This window comes from Crinia signifera, chromosome 12 (genome assembly GCF_055691185.1).
Source record: "Crinia signifera chromosome 12, ASM5569118v1, whole genome shotgun sequence".
NCBI classification, from domain to species: domain Eukaryota; kingdom Metazoa; phylum Chordata; class Amphibia; order Anura; family Myobatrachidae; genus Crinia; species Crinia signifera.
This window is the reverse complement of record NC_139228.1, coordinates 4949241-4969343: the sequence shown is the minus strand read 5'-3', so window position 1 is coordinate 4969343 and position 20103 is coordinate 4949241. Positions and strand designations below refer to the sequence as shown.

Sequence of the window (20103 nt, the reverse complement as noted above, 5' to 3'; positions counted from 1 at the left end):
GAAAGGTCGTGACCTCACTCTCTACCCAATGTAATCCCTCTGGCCCCTGACGTCTGCCGCAGAAGAAATACAGGGGGGCAGGGGTGTGATATATACAGGGGGGCACGAGTGTGATATACAGGGGGCACGGGTGTGATATACAGGGGGCATGGGTGTGATATATACAGGGGGCACAGGTGTGGGTACTTGTAGTCTGCGTAAGCGTCCCTGTCAAAATCGGCGTAGTGTTCCCGCAACTAGCGTAGTCATCGTAGTCAGAACTAGCGTCCCTGTCAGAAACTGTGTCTAGTTCTAGCGTAGTCATCTCAAGTTACCAGTTAACACATGTCATCATTACTGTCTCAGGTGTATGATATCGCAGGTGTGATTGTGTTCCTGAAACACCCCCGCTATCCATGCCAGCCCGAAGCGTGGTGAGCGTAGCGAACCCCGTGGGACGCATTATGCATCCTACCAACCTTTTCATACCCCCACTATCCAGGTCGGCGTGGAGTTGATGTTATAAAGTGAGCGAGCCCGAAGCGTGGCGAGGGGACACTTTATAAAATCAACTCCACGCGACGTGGATAGTGGGGGTATGAAAAGGTCAGTAGGACGCTTGCCATGCTTCGGGCTGGCGTGGATAAACAAGGTCGACAGCTGTTACGTCAACAAGTGTCATTGCCGACAAGTTTACTAGTGTTTTTGAATTTTTTTTGGTCTGTGTCTTTTTTGGGATAATGCTGCACCCCTATACAACACTAAAATTTAGAGGCTCTAGCGGCTAAATTTAGATGCACCCTTGTTAGCGGTTTGCGGAGCATCTAAATTTAGATGCTAAAGCGTCTAAATGAGCAGTTTGCCGGCGCTGTACTTAGATGCTATATCGTCTAAGTACTACACGCACGTGACGCACCCTTCAGACGCCCCCTTTGTTAGCGGTGTGCCGGACTGTCTATTTCTCTGTGGAACTATAAGTGCCACAATGACCTGTCAGCGCTCGGCTGCCGCGGAGTCACTACGCTGACAACGTAGTTCAAGCTGGTGCCGTGAACCTACACAAGTAAGGCAGCTACGCTGATAACGTAGCTTAGAGAAGTTTGCCAGCCGCTGGGCGTACGGCTGCCGCCGTGACACTAACAAGTCCCCAGGTGTGTGTAATACAAGATGATGCAGTACCTCTGTGTGATAAGATGACATCATGAAATGAGTGACGTCAGCGTAGGAGGGCTCAGTCTCTTCAGTTACTGACAGGGAAGTAAGGTGGGCGTGTCCGTGCATAAGTCACATGAGAACGAGTATCCATGACAACGGAGGCGCCGGTTTCTCTAGTTACAGAGCGGCGTCGTTGATAGCTGCAGCAACATGGCGGAGCCCGACACCGGAGCCCTGAGCCCGGAGCAGCTGCGGCGCCTGCGGGACTGGAAGGTGACTGACTATATACCCCCCGTATACAGTGTATATACAACTTTGTGTACAGTGTATATATACCCCCACCCCTGTATATAGTGTATACACCCCACTCCTCTATATATACAGTGTATACCCCCCACCCCGTATACAGTGCACATACCCCCAGTCCATATACAGTGTATATATACCCCCCACCCCTGTATATAGTGTATACCCCCACCCTATTTATATACTGTATACTCTTCCATCCCCATGTATACAGTTATATATAGTGTATAAACCCCACTCCTCTGTATATACAGTGTATACCCCCCACCCCGTATACAGTGCATATACCCCCACCCCTGTTTATAGTGTATACCTCCCACCCCGTATACCGTGCATATACCCCCACTCCATATACAGTGTATATATACCCCCACCCCTGTATATAGTGTATACCCCCACCCTATTTATATATTGTATACTCCTCCATCCCCATGTATACAGTGTATGTACCCCCACCCTATATACAGTGTATGTACCCCCACCCTATATACAGTGTATATACCCCCACCCCGTATACAGTGCCTATACCCCCCATTCCATATACAATGCATATATGACCCTGTATACATTGTGTACAGTGTGTTTACCCCCTCCCCCTGTATACAGTATATACCCCCATATACACAGCAGTAATCCCCATGTACTATACCATACCCCCATATACACAGCAGTAATCCCCCTGTACTATACCATACCCCCATATACACAGCAGTAACCCCCCTGTACTATACCGTACCCCCATATACACAGCACTAATCCCCCTGTACTATACCGTACCCCCATATACACAGCACTAATCCCCCTGTACTATACCGTACCCCCATATAAACAGCCCTAATCCCCCTGTACTATACCATACCTCATATACACAGCACTAATCCCCCTGTACTATACCATACCCCCATATACACAGCACTAATCCCCCTGTACTATACCGTACCCCCATATACACAGCACTAATCCCCCTGTACTATACCGTACCCCCATATACACAGCACTTATCCCCCTCTACTATACCATACCCCCATATACACAGCACTAATCCTCCTGTACTATACCGTACCCCCATATACACAGCACTAATCCTCCTGTACTATACTGTACCCCCATATACACAGCACTAATCCCCCTGTACTATACCGTACCCCCATATACACAGCACTAATCCCCCTGTACTATACCATACCTCATATACACAAAGATATACCCCATATACAGTATATAGATTCTATCACTATATACACAATGATACACCCCTGCATAATATACAGGCCACTGTCATGCTATATACACATCTGCCAGGAATGATTATATTAATTGCTTCTTCCAGATTCAGACGCGGATCAGTAACGAGGCCTATCTCCGGGACCACCAGCAAGTCAGACTACTGCTCTCTGGATTAATACGGTAATAATATAACGTTACACAGAGGTCACCATATTATAGTGTCTGACCCCAATTATTCCAGAACCAGTTATACCCTGACTCCTCCGGTCTATAGAGAACACAATGAGTCCTCCTACTGAGCATTGATGTAGGCCTTGGACACTAGCGGAGTCTTCCTGGGGGTCTCCTGGATGCGTGTGACACTAGCGGAGTCTTCCTGGGGGTCTCCTGGATGTGTGTGACACTAGTGGAGTCTTCCTGGGGATCTCCTGGATGCGTGTGACACTAGTGGAGTCTTCCTGGGGATCTCCTGGATGCGTGTGACACTATCAGGAGTCTTCCTGGGCATCTCCTGGATGCATGTGACACTAGAGGAGTCTTCCTGGGGGTCTCCTGGATGCGTGTGACACTAGCGGGAGTCTTCTTGGGGGTCTCCTGGATGCGTGTGACACTAGCGGGAGTCTTCCTGGGGGTCTCCTGGATGCATGTGACACTAGCGGAGTCTTCCTGGGGGTCTCCTGGATGTGTGTGACACTAGTGGAGTCTTCCTGGGGATCTCCTGGATGCGTGTGACACTAGCGGGAGTCTTCCTGGGGGTCTCCTGGATACGTGTGACACTAGCGGAGTCTTCCTGGGGGTCTCCTGGATGTGTGTGACACTAGCGGAGTCTTCCTGGGGGTCTCCTGGATGTGTGTGACACTATCAGGAGTCTTCCTGGGGGTCTCCTGGATGTGTGTGACACTAGTGGAGTCTTCCTGGGGTCTCCTGGATGCGTGTGACACTAGTGGGAGTCTTCCTGGGGGTCTCCTGGATGTGTGTGACACTAGTGGGAGTCTTACTGGGGGTCTCCTGGAAGTGTGTGACACTAGCGGGAGTGTTCATGGGGGTCTCCTGGATGCATGTGACACTAGCAGAGTCTTCCTGGGGGTCTCCTGGATGTGTGTGACACTAGTGGAGTCTTCCTGGGGGTCTCCTGGATGTGTGCGACACTAGTGGAGTCTTCCTGGGGGTCTCCTGGAAGCGTGTGACACTAGCGGAGTCTTCCTGGGGGTCTCCTGGATGCGTGACACTAGCGGAGTCTTCCTGGGGGTCTCCTGGATGTGTGTGACACTAGCGGAGTCTTCCTGGGGGTCTCCTGGATGCGTGTGACACTAGCGGAGTCTTCCTGGGGGTCTCCTGGATGTGTGTGACACTATCAGGAGTCTTCCTGGGGGTCTCCTGGATGTGTGTGACACTAGTGGAGTCTTCCTGGGGTCTCCTGGACGCGTGTGACACTAGCGGAGTCTTACTAGGGGTCTCCTGGATGCGTGTGACACTAGCGGGAGTCTTCCTGGGGGTCTCCTGGATGCTTGTGACACTAGTGGAGTCTTCCTGGGGATCTCCTGGATGCGTGTGACACTAGCGGAGTCTTCCTGGGGGTCTCCTGGATGCGTGTGACACTAGCGGAGTCTTCCTGGGGGTCTCCTGGATGCGTGTGACACTAGCGGAGTCTTCCTGGGGGTCTCCTGGATGTGTGTGACACTAGCGGAGTCTTCCTGGGGGTCTCCTGGATGTGTGTGACACTAGCGGAGTCTTCCTGGGGGTCTCCTGGATGCGTGTGACACTAGCGGAGTCTTCCTGGGGGTCTCCTGGATGCGTGTGACACTAGTGGGAGTCTTACTGGGGGTCTCCTGGATGTGTGTGACACTAGCGGGAGTCTTACTGGGGGTCTCCTGGATGCGTGTGACACTAGCGGGAGTGTTCATGGGGATCTCCTGGATGCGTGTGACACTAGCGGGAGTCTTCCTGGGGGTCTCCTGGATGCGTGTGACACTAGCGGGAGTCTTCCTGGGGGACTCCTGGATGCGTGTGACACTAGCGGGAGTCTTCCTGGGGGTCACCTGGATGCTTGTGACACTAGCGGGAGTCTTCCTGGGGGTCTCCTGGATGCGTGTGACACTAGCGGGAGTCTTCCTGGGGGTCTCCTGGATGCGTGTGACACTAGCGGGAGTCTTCCTGGGGGTCTCCTGGATGCGTGTGACACTAGTGGGAATCTTCTTGGGGGTCTCCTGGATGCGTGTGACACTAGCGGGAATCTTCTTGGGGGTCTCCTGGATGCGTGTGACACTAGCGGGAGTCTTCCTGGGGGTGTCCTGGATGCGTGTGACACTAGCGGGAGTCTTCCTGGGGGACTCCTGGATGCGTGTGACACTAGCGGGAGTCTTCCTGGGGGTCTCCTGGATGCTTGTGACACTAGCGGGAGTCTTCCTGGGGGTCTCCTGGATGCGTGTGACACTAGCGGGAGTCTTCCTGGGGGTCTCCTGGATGCGTGTGACACTAGTGGAGTCTTCGTGGGGGTCTCCTGGATGCGTGTGACACTAGCGGGAGTCTTCCTGGGGGTCTCCTGGATGCTTGTGACACTAGTGGAGTCTTCCTGGGGGTCTCCTGGATGCGTGTGACACTAGCGGGAGTCTTCCTGGGGGTCTCCTGGTTGCGTGTGACACTAGCGGGAGTCTTCCTGGGGGTCTCCTGGATGCGTGTGACACTAGCGGGAGTCTTCCTGGGGGTCTCCTGGATACGTGTGACACTAGTGGAGTCTTCTTGGGGGGTCTCCTGGATGCGTGTGACACTAGCGGGAGTCTTCCTGGGGGTCTCCTGGATGCGTGTGACACTAGTGGAGTCTTCTTGGGGGTCTCCTGGATGCGTGTGACACTAGTGGAGTCTTCCTGGGGGTCTCCTGAATGCGTGTGACACTAGCGGGTGTCTTCCTGGGGGTATCCTGGATGCGTGTGACACTAGTGGAGTCTTCCTGGGGGTCTCCTGGATGTGTGTGACACTAACGGGAGTCTTCTTGGGGGTCTCCTGGATGTGTGTGACACTAGCGGGAGTCTTCCTGGGGGTCTCCTGGATGCGTGTGACACTAGCGGGAGTCTTTCTGGGGGTCTCCTGGATGCGTGTGACACTAGCGGAGTCTTCCTGGGGGTTTCCCATGTTCTGTGATAACCGTTACATTGTGCTTTTGTTTGTAGGGCGGTTCTGCTGAGACGACCAGAGAATATCCGTGAGTTTGCGGCAGGTAAGTGGTGATTTCCCTGACTCCATGACGAGATGATTGCGTTATTATTGCTGCAGAATGTTACACACACACGCAGCCTGAATGCGTAAGGGGTGTGGTTATCAGTAACCACATTCTCTGTATGACCTGGCCACAATGTTTTTTCCCAGAACTGCCTGCGGATGTGATTATTCTGCTGGGAGCCCGTCCGGACTGCTGCACATAAGCGTGCGGTGCACTGACATTGCTGGGGAGAGTTCCAGAGCAATCTGACATCATTCCATCTCCCATAGAAAGCTTTTGGAATGTCTGGGTATCCCATGCGCTCCCTCCATATATATGATTGGGTGATTCTCGGGGGGTTTGCTGCAAATACTTACTGATATATGGGTCCCTAAATGAGACTTTGGGCAGAGAGCAATGGATGCAGATGGTAACGCCACATTCTAGGCACGCCCGTCCTGCAAGGTGTCCGAGCGGCTGCATCATTAGGGACCGTGGTTATGTTATAATAGAGGAACGTAGTTCATCACTAAGAAGGACAGAAAACACATTATCTCCATTCGCACGTCGTCCATCATCCGGGCAGCCCAGCTCACTGACTGATACTTCGCATCGTAAAACTGTCAAGACAAATAGCAGGAATAATGTGGATTCTCATGGATTAGGGGCGGCTGTCAGCATTGATCCCTGGAGGGGAGAACAGTGTTTGTGTGTTCCTTGGGGCATTGTGTGCAGTAAATATGTGCTGTTTAACTCCGAGACTTCCCTGTTCATCTGTCCTGCCGCCCTGGGATCTGCCGCCCTGGGATCTGACCATGTCACATCTCCCCCCAGCCCGGCCCCTGTACCGGCAGCCAGCCAGAAGATGGAAGGTGGCAGTGCCCCACAAATGGAAATTAAATATTTAATCAAAGTACAACACATTCATGTTTAATCACTAACCAGTTACTTATAGCACACACACATTCCGCAGCGCTGTACAGAGAGTATTGGGCCACTCACAGAACCTGGTCGGAAACCCACAAAGACAAGGGGAGTTATTAGGTAATATGTGTGGGGAGACGGTGATAAGCATACAAAGCATCTCCTGGGAACCAGCAGCCAGACAGCCACAGTCACACACAGCGCTAGGATGTCCTGTCACAGTGCCACTGTCATAGGATGCTTCCTCCTGATGGTAGGCGGGCCGGGCGGGTGTCGCCTCCTGTGAGTAGGTGGGTGTCGCCTCCTGTGGGTAGGCGGTGTGGGTGTCACCTCCTGTGGGTAGGCGGGCCGGGTGGGTGTCGCCTCCTATGAGTAGGTGGGTGTCGCCTCCTGTGGGTAGGCGGTGTGGGTGTCACCTCCTGTGGGTAGGCGCGCCGGGCAGGTGTCGCCTCCTGTGAGTAGGTGGGTGTCGCCTCCTGTGGGTAGGCTGGCCGGGTGGGTAACGCCTCCTGTTGGTAGGTGGGACAGGGTGGGTAACGCCTCCTGTGATTAGGTGGACCGGGTGTCACCTCCTGTGGGTAGGCGGTGTGGGTGTCGCCTCCTGTGGGTAGGCGGGCTGGGCGGGTGTCGCCTCCTGTGGGTAGGTGGGCCGGAGTGGGTGTCGCCTCCTGTGGCTAGGCCGAAGCGGGTATCGCCTCCTGTGGGTAGTCGGGCCGGAGCAGGTATAACCCCCTGTGTGCAGGTGGGCCGGGCTGGGTATTGCCCCTCATGCTGCTTGATGTAGACAGAGCACAGGGAATATAGTAGGAGATTCATCATCCATTTATATAATGAGCCAAGCGAGTAACAGACTTTCACACGTATATGTCAGCGTTACCCTGCTCTGTGCATGAGGAACCAGCTGTGGATGGGTACTGGGTATCCACAGGGAAGGCCGGCCGCTATGGGTACTGGGTATCCACAGGGAAGGCCGGCCGCTATGGGTACTGGGTATACACAGGGAAGGCCGGCCGCTATGGGTACTGGGTATACCCAGGGAAGGCCGGCCGCCATGGCGCTATGCCTGTACCTGCTGAGGAGCCGGCTGTGGATGGGTACTGGGTATACACAGGGAAGGCCGGCCGCTATGGGTACTGGGTATACCCAGGGAAGGCCAGCCGCCATGGCACTATGCCTGTACCTGCTGAGGAGCCGGCTGTGGATGGGTACTGGGTATCCACAGGGAAGGCCGGCCGCTATGGGTACTGGGTATCCACAGGGAAGGCCGGCCACCATGGCGCTATGCCTGTACCTGCTGAGGAGCCGGCCGCCATGGTGCTATGGGTACTGGGTATACACAGGGATTGCCGGCCACCATGGCGCTATGCCTGAACCTGCTGAGGAGCCGGCTGCCATGGCGCTATGGGTACTGGGTATACACAGGGAAGGCGGGCCGCCATGGCGCTATGCCTGTACCTGCTGAGGAGTCGGCTGTGGATGGAGGCACTGCCGGGCGGGTGTGTGTACAGGCGGAGGCACTGCCAGGCAGGTGGGGTGTACAGGGGGAGGCACTGCCAGGCAGGTGGGGTGTACAGGGGGAGGCACTGCCAGGCGAGTGTGTTTCCAGGGGGAATAAACAAAAGGGGGGTTATTATTGGGAGAGGTGAGGGGGAGAGAGGAGACATATGGGGTCACTGAGGAGTGTGAATGGGGGGTGAGTGAGGGAGTGGAGACATGGGCCCTTATTCAGATCTGATCGCATTACAAATTTGTTCTCAAAATGGGCAAAACCATGTGCACTGCAGGTGGGGCAGATGTAACATGTGCAGAGAGAGTTAGATTTGGGCGGGGTGTGTTGAAACGGAAATCTAAAGTGTAGTGTAAAAATAATGCAGCCAGTATTTACCCTGCACAGAAATTAAATAACTTGCAAAATTCTAACTCTCTCTGCACATGTTACATCTGCCCCACCTGCAGTGCACATGGTTTTACCCATTTTGAGAACAAATTTGTACTGTGATCAGATCTGAATAAGGGCCATGGTGCGTGAGGTGGAGAGTGGAGACATATGGGGTCACTGAGGAGTGTGTATGGGGGTGAGGGGGAGAGTGCAGACATATGGGGTCACTGAGGAGTGTGTATGGGGGGTGAGGGAGGGGGGTGGAGTCATATGGGGTCACTGGGGAGTGTGTATGGGGGGTGAGGAAGAGAGTGGAGGCATAGGGGATCACTGAGGAGTGTGTATGGGGGGTGAGGAAGAGAGTGGAGGCATAGGGGATCACTGAAGAGTGTGTATGGGGGGAGAGTGGAGGCATATGGGGTCACTGAGGAGTGTGTACGGGAGGTGAGGGGGATATTGGAGGCATATGGGGTCACTGAGGAGTGTGTATGGGGGTGAGAGTGGAGTGGAGACATATGGGGTCACTGAGGAGTGTGCATGGGGGGTGAGGGTGGAGTGCAGGCATATGGGGTCACTGAGGAGTGTGTATGGGGGGTGAGGGGGATATTGGAGGCATATGGGGTCACTGAGGAGTGTGTATGGGGGTGAGAGTGGAGTGGAGACATATGGGGTCACTGAGGAGTGAGTATGGGGGTTAGGGGGGAGTGGCGACATATGGGGTCACTGTGGAGTGTGTATGGGGGGGTGAGGGGGGTGGAGTTATATGGGGTCACTAAGGAGTGTGTATGGGGGGGTGAGGGGGGAGTGGAGTCATATGGGGTCACTGTGGAGTGTGTATGGGTAGTGAGGGGGATATTGGAGGCAAATGGGGGAAGAGAGAGTGAAATGTGTGGGGCCCTCCTTAGCAGGAGATGGGGGTTATACACGGGCCCCTGACCACTGGAAAACCAAGCAGTGACGACTCACATCTACTAATATGCACCAGACGGCCCAAAAGATCCATTATGGCCCTTATTAAATCATATTACAAGCGTGTAATGCAGTTATACAGTAACTCACACGCACCAGTTTCTATGGAGATGGGACCAAGTAGAGAGCAGCATTAACTCTCTGTATACCAGGAGCTGCTGATCACAGATGATGCTGGAGGAGGGAAACGGAACTACTGCTGGATCCGTAGCAGAAGCTCCCCGCGTTTGGGACAGATCACAGCTGAACGGTTCTGTCATGTATGTTACGCATCACCTGCTCACACCAAGAACACGCAGCCGCGCCCTCACGTATCACATCACCTGCTCACAGCTAGAACACGCAGCCGCGCCCTCACGTATCTCATCACCTGCTCACACCTAGAACACGCAGCCGCGCCCTCACGTATCTCATCACCTGCTCACACCTAGAACACGAAGCCGCGCCCTCACGTATCTCATCACCTGCTCACACCTAGAACACGCAGCCGCGCCCTCACGTATCTCATCACCTGCTCACACCAAGAACACGCAGACGCGCCCTCACGTATCTCATCACCTGCTCACACCTAGAACATGCAGCCGCGCCCTCACGTATCTCATCACCTGCTCACACCTAGAACACGCAGCCGTGCCCTCACGTATCTCATCACCTGCTCACACCTAGAACACGCAGCCGCGCCCTCACGTATCTCATCACCTGCTCACACCTAGAACACGAAGCCGCGCCCTCACGTATCTCATCACCTGCTCACACCTAGAACACGCAGCCGCGCCCTCACGTATCTCATCACCTGCTCACACCAAGAACACGCAGCCGCGCCCTCACGTATCTCATCACCTGCTCACACCAAGAACACGCAGCCGAGCCCTCAAGTATCACATCACCTGCTCACAGCTAGAACACGCAGCCGCGCCCTCACGTATCTCATCACCTGCTCACACCTAGAACACGCAGCCGCGCCCTCACGTATCTCATCACCTGCTCACACCTAGAACACGCAGCCGCGCCCTCACGTATCTCATCACCTGCTCACACCTAGAACACGCAGCCGCGCCCTCACGTATCTCATCACCTGCTCACACCAAGAACACGCAGCCGCGCCCTCACGTATCTCATCACCTGATGACACCTAGAACACGCAGCCGCGCCCTCACGTATCTCATCACCTGCTCACACCTAGAACACACAGCCGCGCCCTCACGTATCTCATCACCTGCTCACACCAAGAACACCGAGCCCTCAAGTATCACATCACCTGCTCACAGCTAGAACACGCAGCCGCGCCCTCACGTATCTCATCACCTGCTCACACCAAGAACACGCAGCCGGGCCCTCACGTATCTCATCACCTGCTCACACCTAGAACACGCAGCCGAGCCCTCACGTATCTCATCACCTGCTCACACCTAGAACACGCACCTGCGCCCTCACGTATCTCATCACCTGCTCACACCTAGAACACGCAGCCGCGCCCTCACGTATCACATCGCCTGCTCACACCAAGAACACGCAGCCGCGCCCTCACGTATCACATCACCTGCTCACACCAAGAACACGCAGCCACGCCCTCACGTATCTCATCACCTGCTCACACCTAGAACACGCAGCCGCGCCCTCACGTATCTCATCACCTGCTCACACCTAGAACACGCAGCCGCGCCCTCACGTATATCATCGCCTGCTCACACCTAGAACACGCAGCCGCGCCCTCACGTATCACATCACCTGCTCACACCAAGAACACGCAGCCACGCCCTCACGTATCACATCACCTGCTCACACCTAGAACACGCAGCCGCGCCCTCACGTATCACATCACCTGCTCACACCTAGAATGGTAGCCGCGCCCTCACGTATCTCATCACCTGCTCACAGCTAGAACACGCAGCCGCGCCCTCACGTATCTCATCACCTGCTCACACCTAGAACACGCAGCCGCGCCCTCACGTATCTCATCACCTGCTCACACCTAGAACACCCAGCCGCGCCCTCACGTATCTCATCACCTGCTCACACCTAGAACACGCAGCCGCGCCCTCACGTATCTCATCACCTGCTCACACCTAGAACACGCAGCCGCGCCCTCACGTATCACATCACCTGCTCACACCAAGAACACGCAGCCACGCCCTCACGTATCACATCACCTGCTCACACCTAGAACACGCAGCCGCGCCCTCACGTATCACATAACCTGCTCACAGCTAGAACACGCAGCCCCGTCCTGACGTATCACATCACCTAATCACACCTAGAACACGCAGACATCTCCTGCTCACACCTAGAACACGCAGCCGCGCCCTCACGTATCTCATCACCTGCTCACACCAAGAACACGCAGCCGAGCCCTCACGTATCTCATCACCTGCTCACACCTAGAACGTGCAGCCGAGCCCTCACGTATCTCATCACCTGCTCACACCTAGAACACGCACCCGCGCCCTCACGTATCTCATCACCTGCTCACACCTAGAACACGCAGCCGCGCCCTCACGTATCTCATCACCTGCTCACACCTAGAACACGCAGCCGTGCCCTCACGTATCTCATCACCTGCGCACACCTAGAACACGCAGCCGCGTCCTCACGTATCTCATCACCTGCTCACACCTAGAACACGCAGCCGAGCCCTCACGTATCTCATCACCTGCGCACACCTAGAACACGCAGCCGCGTACTCACGTATCTCATCACCTGCTCACACCTAGAATGCGTAGCCGCGCCCTCACGTATCTCATCACCTGCTCACAGCTAGAACACGCAGCCGCGCCCTCACGTATCTCATCACCTGCTCACACCTAGAACACGCAGCCGCGCCCTCACGTATCTCATCACCTGCTCACACCTAGAACACGCAGCCGCGCCCTCACGTATCTCATCACCTGCTCACACCTAGAACACGCAGCCGCGCCCTCACGTATCTCATCACCTGCTCACACCTAGAACACGCAGCCGCGCCCTCACGTATCTCATCACCTGCTCACACCTAGAACACGCAGCCGCGCCCTCACGTATCTCATCACCTGCTCACACCAAGAACACGCAGCCGCGCCCTCACGTATCTCATCACCTGATGACACCTAGAACACGCAGCCGCGCCCTCACGTATCTCATCACCTGCTCACACCTAGAACACGCAGCCGCGCCCTCACGTATCTCATCACCTGCTCACACCAAGAACACGCAGCCGAGCCCTCAAGTATCACATCACCTGCTCACAGCTAGAACACGCAGCCGCGCCCTCACGTATCTCATCACCTGCTCACACCAAGAACACGCAGCCGAGCCCTCACGTATCTCATCACCTGCTCACACCTAGAACACGCAGCCGAGCCCTCACGTATCTCATCACCTGCTCACACCTAGAACACGCACCCGCGCCCTCACGTATCTCATCACCTGCTCACACCTAGAACACGCAGCCGCGCCCTCACGTATCTCATCACCTGCTCACACCTGCTCACACCTAGAACACGCACCCGCGCCCTCACGTATCTCATCACCTGCTCACACCTAGAACACGCAGCCGCGCCCTCACGTATCTCATCACCTGCTCACACCTAAAACACGCAGCCGTGCCCTCACGTATCTCATCACCTGCTCACACCTAGAACACGCAGCAGCGCCCTCACGTATCTCATCACCTGCGCACACCTAGAACACGCAGCCGCGCCCTCACGTATCTCATCACCTGCTCACACCTAGAACGCGTAGCCGCGCCCTCACGTATCTCATCACCTGCTCACACCTAGAACACGCAGCCGCGCCCTCACGTATCTCATCACCTGCTCACACCAAGAACTCGCAGCCGCGGCCTCACGTATCTCATCGCCTGCTCACACCTAGAACACGCAGCCGCGCCCTCACGTATATCATCGCCTGCTCACACCTAGAACACGCAGCCGCGCCCTCACGTATCACATCACCTGCTCACACCAAGAACACGCAGCCACGCCCTCACGTATCACATCACCTGCTCACACCTAGAACACGCAGCCGCGCCCTCACGTATCACATCACCTGCTCACACCTAGAATGGTAGCCGCGCCCTCACGTATCTCATCACCTGCTCACAGCTAGAACACGCAGCCGCGCCCTCACGTATCTCATCACCTGCTCACACCTAGAACACGCAGCCGCGCCCTCACGTATCTCATCACCTGCTCACACCTAGAACACCCAGCCGCGCCCTCACGTATCTCATCACCTGCTCACACCTAGAACACGCAGCCGCGCCCTCACGTATCTCATCACCTGCTCACACCAAGAACACGCAGCCACGCCCTCACCTATCACATCACCTGCTCACACCTAGAACACGCAGCCGCGCCCTCACGTATCTCATCACCTGCTCACACCAAGAACACGCAGCCGCGCCCTCACGTATCTCATCACCTGATGACACCTAGAACACGCAGCCGCGCCCTCACGTATCTCATCACCTGCTCACACCTAGAACACGCAGCCGCGCCCTCACGTATCTCATCACCTGAGGACACCTAGAACACGCAGCCGCGCCCTCACGTATCTCATCACCTGCTCACACCTAGAACACGCAGCCGCGCCCTCACGTATCTCATCACCTGATGACACCTAGAACACGCAGCCGCGCCCTCACGTATCTCATCACCTGCTCACACCTAGAACACGCAGCCGCACCCTCACGTATCTCATCACCTAATCACACCTAGAACACGCAGCCGCGCCCTCACGTATCTCATCACCTGCTCACAGCTAGAACACGCAGCCGCGCCCTCACGTATCTCATCACCTGCTCACACCTAGAACACGCAGCCGCGCCCTCACGTATCTCATCACCTGCTCACACCTAGAACACGCAGCCGCGCCCTCACGTATCTCATCACCTGCTCACACCAAGAACACGCAGCCACGCCCTCACGTATCACATCACCTGCTCACACCTAGAACACGCAGCCGCGCCCTCACGTATCTCATCACCTGCTCACACCAAGAACACGCAGCCGCGCCCTCACGTATCTCATCACCTGATGACACCTAGAACACGCAGCCGCGCCCTCACGTATCACATCACCTGCTTACACCTAGAACACGCAGCCGCGCCCTGACGTATATCATCACCTGCTCACACCAAGAACACGCAGCCGCGCCCTCACGTATCACATCACCTGCTCACACCAAGAACACGCAGCCGCGCCCTCACGTATCTCATCACCTGCTCACAGCTAGAACACGCAGCCGCGCCCTCACGTATCTCATCACCTGATGACACCTAGAACACGCAGCCGCGCCCTCACGTATCTCATCACCTGCTCACACCTAGAACGCGCAGCCGCGCCCTCACGTATCTCATCACCTGCTCACACCTAGAACACGCAGCCGCGCCCTCACGTATCTCATCACCTGCTCACACCTAGAACACGCAGCCGCGCCCTCACGTATCTCATCACCTGCTCACACCTAGAACACGCAGCCGCACCCTCACGTATCTCATCACCTGCTCACACCTAGAACACGCAGCCGCGCCCTCACGTATCTCATCACCTGCTCACACCTAGAACACGCAGCCGCGCCCTCACGTATCTCATCACCTGCTCACACCTAGAACACGCAGCCGCACCCTCACGTATCTCATCACCTGCTCACACCTAGAACACGCAGCCGCACCCTCACGTATCTCATCACCTGCTCACACCTAGAACACGCAGCCGCACCCTCACGTATCTCATCACCTGCTCACACCTAGAACACGCAGCCGCGCCCTCACGTATCTCATCACCTGCTCACACCAAGAACACGCAGCCACGCCCTCACGTATCACATCACCTGCTCACACCTAGAACACGCAGCCGCGCCCTCACGTATCTCATCACCTGCTCACACCAAGAACACGCAGCCGCGCCCTCACGTATCTCATCACCTGATGACACCTAGAACACGCAGCCGCGCCCTCACGTATCACATCACCTGCTTACACCTAGAACACGCAGCCGCGCCCTGACGTATCTCATCACCTGCTCACACCAAGAACACGCAGCCGCGCCCTCACGTATCACATCACCTGCTCACACCAAGAACACGCAGCCGCGCCCTCACGTATCTCATCACCTGCTCACAGCTAGAACACGCAGCCGCGCCCTCACGTATCACATCACCTGCTCACACCTAGAACACCCAGCCGCGCCCTCACGTATCTCATCACCTGCTCACACCTAGAACACGCAGCCGCGCCCTCACGTATCTCATCACCTGATGACACCTAGAACACGCACCCGCGCCCTCACGTATCTCATCACCTGCTCACACCTAGAACACGCAGCCGCGCCCTCACGTATCTCATCACCTGATGACACCTAGAACACGCAGCCGCGCCCTCACGTATCTCATCACCTGCTCACACCTAGAACGCGCAGCCGCGCCCTCACGTATCTCATCACCTGCTCACACCTAGAACACGCAGCCGCGCCCTCACGTATCTCATCACCTGCTCACACCTAGAACACGCAGCCGCGCCCTCACGTATCTCATCACCTGCTCACACCTAGAACACGCAGCCGCACCCTCACGTATCTCATCACCTGCTCACACCTAGAACACCCAGCCGCGCCCTCACGTATCTCATCACCTGCTCACACCTAGAACACGCAGCCGCGCCCTCACGTATCTCATCACCTGCTCACACCAAGAACACGCAGACGCGCCCTCACGTATCTCATCACCTGCTCACACCTAGAACACGCAGCCGCGCCCTCACGTATCTCATCACCTGCTCACACCTAGAACACCCAGCCGCGCCCTCACGTATCTCATCACCTGCTCACACCTAGAACACGCAGCCGCGCCCTTAAGTATCTCATCACCTGCTCACACCTAGAACGCGCAGCCGCGCCCTCACGTATCTCATCACCTGCTCACACCAAGAACACGCAGACGCGCCCTCACGTATCTCATCACCTGCTCACACCTAGAACACGCAGCCGCGCCCTCACGTATCTCATCACCTGCTCACACCTAGAACACCCAGCCGCGCCCTCACGTATCTCATCACCTGCTCACACCTAGAACACGCAGCCGCGCCCTTAAGTATCTCATCACCTGCTCACACCTAGAACACGCAGCCGCACCCTCACGTATCTCATCACCTAATCACACCTAGAACACGCAGCCCCGTCCTGACGTATCACATCACCTGCTCACACCTAGAACACGCAGCCCCGTCCTGACGTATCACATCACCTAATCACACCTAGAACACGCAGCCACGCCCTAACTTATCACATCACCTGCTCACACCTAGAACACGCAGCCGCGCCCTCACGTATCTCATCACCTGCTCACACCTAGAACACGCAGCCGCACCCTCACGTATCTCATCACCTGCTCACACCTAGAACACCCAGCCGCGCCCTCACGTATCTCATCACCTGCTCACACCTAGAACACGCAGCCGCGCCCTCACGTATCTCATCACCTGCTCACACCAAGAACACGCAGACGCGCCCTCACGTATCTCATCACCTGCTCACACCTAGAACACGCAGCCGCGCCCTCACGTATCTCATCACCTGCTCACACCTAGAACACCCAGCCGCGCCCTCACGTATCTCATCACCTGCTCACACCTAGAACACGCAGCCGCGCCCTTAAGTATCTCATCACCTGCTCACACCTAGAACACGCAGCCGCACCCTCACGTATCTCATCACCTGCTCACACCTAGAACACGCAGCCGCACCCTCACGTATCTCATCACCTGCTCACACCAAGAACACGCAGCCGCGCCCTCACGTATCTCATCACCTGCTCACACCTAGAACACGCAGCCGCGCCCTCACGTATCACATCACCTGCTCACACCTAGAATGGTAGCCGCGCCCTCACGTATCTCATCACCTGCTCACAGCTAGAACACGCAGCCGCGCCCTCACGTATCTCATCACCTGCTCACACCTAGAACACGCAGCCGCGCCCTCACGTATCTCATCACCTGCTCACACCTAGAACACGCAGCCGCGCCCTCACGTATCTCATCACCTGCTCACACCTAGAACACCCAGCCGCGCCCTCACGTATCTCATCACCTGCTCACACCTAGAACACGCAGCCGCGCCCTTAAGTATCTCATCACCTGCTCACACCTAGAACACGCAGCCGCACCCTCACGTATCTCATCACCTGCTCACACCTAGAACACGCAGCCGCACCCTCACGTATCTCATCACCTAATCACACCTAGAACACGCAGCCCCGTCCTGACGTATCACATCACCTGCTCACACCTAGAACACGCAGCCCCGTCCTGACGTATCACATCACCTAATCACACCTAGAACACGCAGCCACGCCCTAACTTATCACATCACCTGCTCACACTTAGAACACGCAGACATCACCTGCTCACACCTAGTACACTCAGCCACGCCCTCACGTATCACATAACCTGCTCACACCTAGAACACGCAGTCACGCCCCCACGTATCACATCTCTGTACATATGACTGTCATTGGCTACTGTGTGATTGGTCTGGATTTAGGCCCCTGATTATTTTGCATTGCAGATTATTTCACGGACCCAATGCTGGCAGACAGAATTCTGGGGGAGATGAAAGTAAACAGAGCGGATATGACGGAGGATCCACACGTTACCCAGAGTGTGGAGAAATAGTGATGAAGTCTCGGATCCTCTCAGAAGCACCAGCTGCTATAGGTGTTCTGGACCCTGCACCTGCTTGTGTGTATATACCATTCATTCTCTTATTAATAAAACTGATTAGTGATTGTACAACTACGGCTCACGGATCTACATTACAGCTGCGGAGGTGGGAATCTCAGGCTCATCATGACACTGCAGACGGAGGTCCCTTCTACAGTATCTCCAGCATTGGATAATGATGACAGATCTGCGGCTGTGCTCCCAGCTGCAGACGCCTGTAAATACAAGTCCCTTCTATTGATTATGTCAGGAAAAACCAATTGCTTCCCTTAATCAATCTTAAGGAGGCTTGGTCCGAATGTGCAAGGACTAAGCCACCCGCGTCTGTGCGCACTGTAATACTGTCTGGCGCATCTCCAGATGGCAGCCCAGGGGCAGGTGTGGTGTGTGTGTGTGTGTGTGCGGAACATCTATCACTAGCATGCCCCTTACAGTCCATACCACGCCCTGAAGACGGACCATTGGCGCCCTCCTCCTCCATATACAAGAAGGCGGTGGGTGACAGGGAAATACATGGGGTCCCCCTTAGTCTTCACCTGCTGCACCTATGCCCAGGCCACCTCAGGGTGGTCTGTAACCATGTGATAGTGAGTTGTGTATAGATGTACGACAGGACCGGAGTAACAGAGAGCAGCTCCAGGCCCGACATAAATACAGGCCCGTCACCATGACAGCATGATGGTCACCAGTCAGACACCAGCTGCCCCATGCTCGGCCATAAATCCTAAGTATTACAATGACACAATGTTTGTACCATTATATAGTTAGGGAGACATCGGGGTGTATAGTGAACGGGTTCTACATGTCTTCTCTGCATGGCCCCACCTCCTCTACTTCCTGTCATAGGCCCTGGAACATTCTCAGCTCCAGTTCTGCCAACCACCGTGTACCCCATGTATTATACAGTTCTGCCAACCACCGCAAACCCCATGTGTTATCCAGTTCTGCCAACCACCGCGAACCCCATGTATTATCCAGTTCTGCCAACCACCGCGAACCCCATGTATTATACAGTTCTGCCAACCACCGCAAACCCCATGTATTATACAGTTCTGCCAACCACTGCGTACCCCATGTATTATCCAGTTCTGCCAACCACCGCGTACCCCATGTGTTATCCAGTTCTGCCAACCACCGCATACTCCATGTGTTATACAGTTCTGCCAACCACCGCGAACCCCATGTATTATCCAGTTCTGCCAACCACCGCGAACCCCATGTGTTATCCAGTTCTGCCAACCACCGCGAACCCCATGTATTATCCAGTTCTGCCAACCACCGCGAACCCCATGTATTATCCAGTTCTGCCAATCACCGCATACCCCATGTATTATACAGATCTGCCAATCACCGTGTACTCCATGTGTTATACAGTTCTGCCAACCACCGCGAACCCCATGTATTATCCAGTTTTGCCAACCACCGCGTACCCCATGTATTATACAGATCTGCCAATCACCGTGTACTCCATGTGTTATACAGTTCTGCCAACCACCGCGAACCCCATGTATTATCCAGTTTTGCCAACCACCGCGTACCCCATGTATTATACAGATCTGCCAATCACCGTGTACTCCATGTGTTATACAGTTCTGCCAACCACCGCGAACCCCATGTATTATACAGTTCTGCCAACCACCGCAAACCCCATGTGTTATCCAGTTCTGCCAACCACCGCGAACCCCATGTATTATCCAGTTCTGCCAACCACCGCGAACCCCATGTATTATCCAGTTCTGCCAACCACCGCGAACCCCATGTGTTATCCAGTTT

The 20103-nt window shown here is 55.4% G+C and overlaps 1 protein-coding gene across 1 annotated transcript; it reads left to right on the top strand.

Annotated features, from left to right (window-relative positions):
* The first annotated feature begins 1256 nt into the window (after positions 1–1256).
* RIIAD1 (regulatory subunit of type II PKA R-subunit domain containing 1) lies at positions 1257–18402 on the top strand. The gene is made up of 4 exons (XM_083166858.1): positions 1257–1407; positions 2771–2847; positions 5835–5881; positions 18176–18402. Exons 1-4 carry the CDS (start codon positions 1345–1347, stop codon positions 18280–18282), a joined length of 294 nt encoding a protein of 97 aa, XP_083022984.1. The 5' UTR covers positions 1257–1344; the 3' UTR covers positions 18283–18402.
* Positions 18403–20103: the final 1701 nt, after the last annotated feature.

Coding starts and splice junctions, on each gene's coding strand:
- RIIAD1 (XM_083166858.1), top strand. CDS start 1,345: ATGGCGGAGCCCGACACCGGAGCCCTGAGCCCGGAGCAGCTGCGGCGC. Junction 2,848..5,834: donor CTGCTCTCTGGATTAATACG/GTAATAATATAA, acceptor TTTTGTTTGTAG/GGCGGTTCTGCTGAGACGAC. Junction 5,882..18,175: donor TATCCGTGAGTTTGCGGCAG/GTAAGTGGTGAT, acceptor TTTGCATTGCAG/ATTATTTCACGGACCCAATG.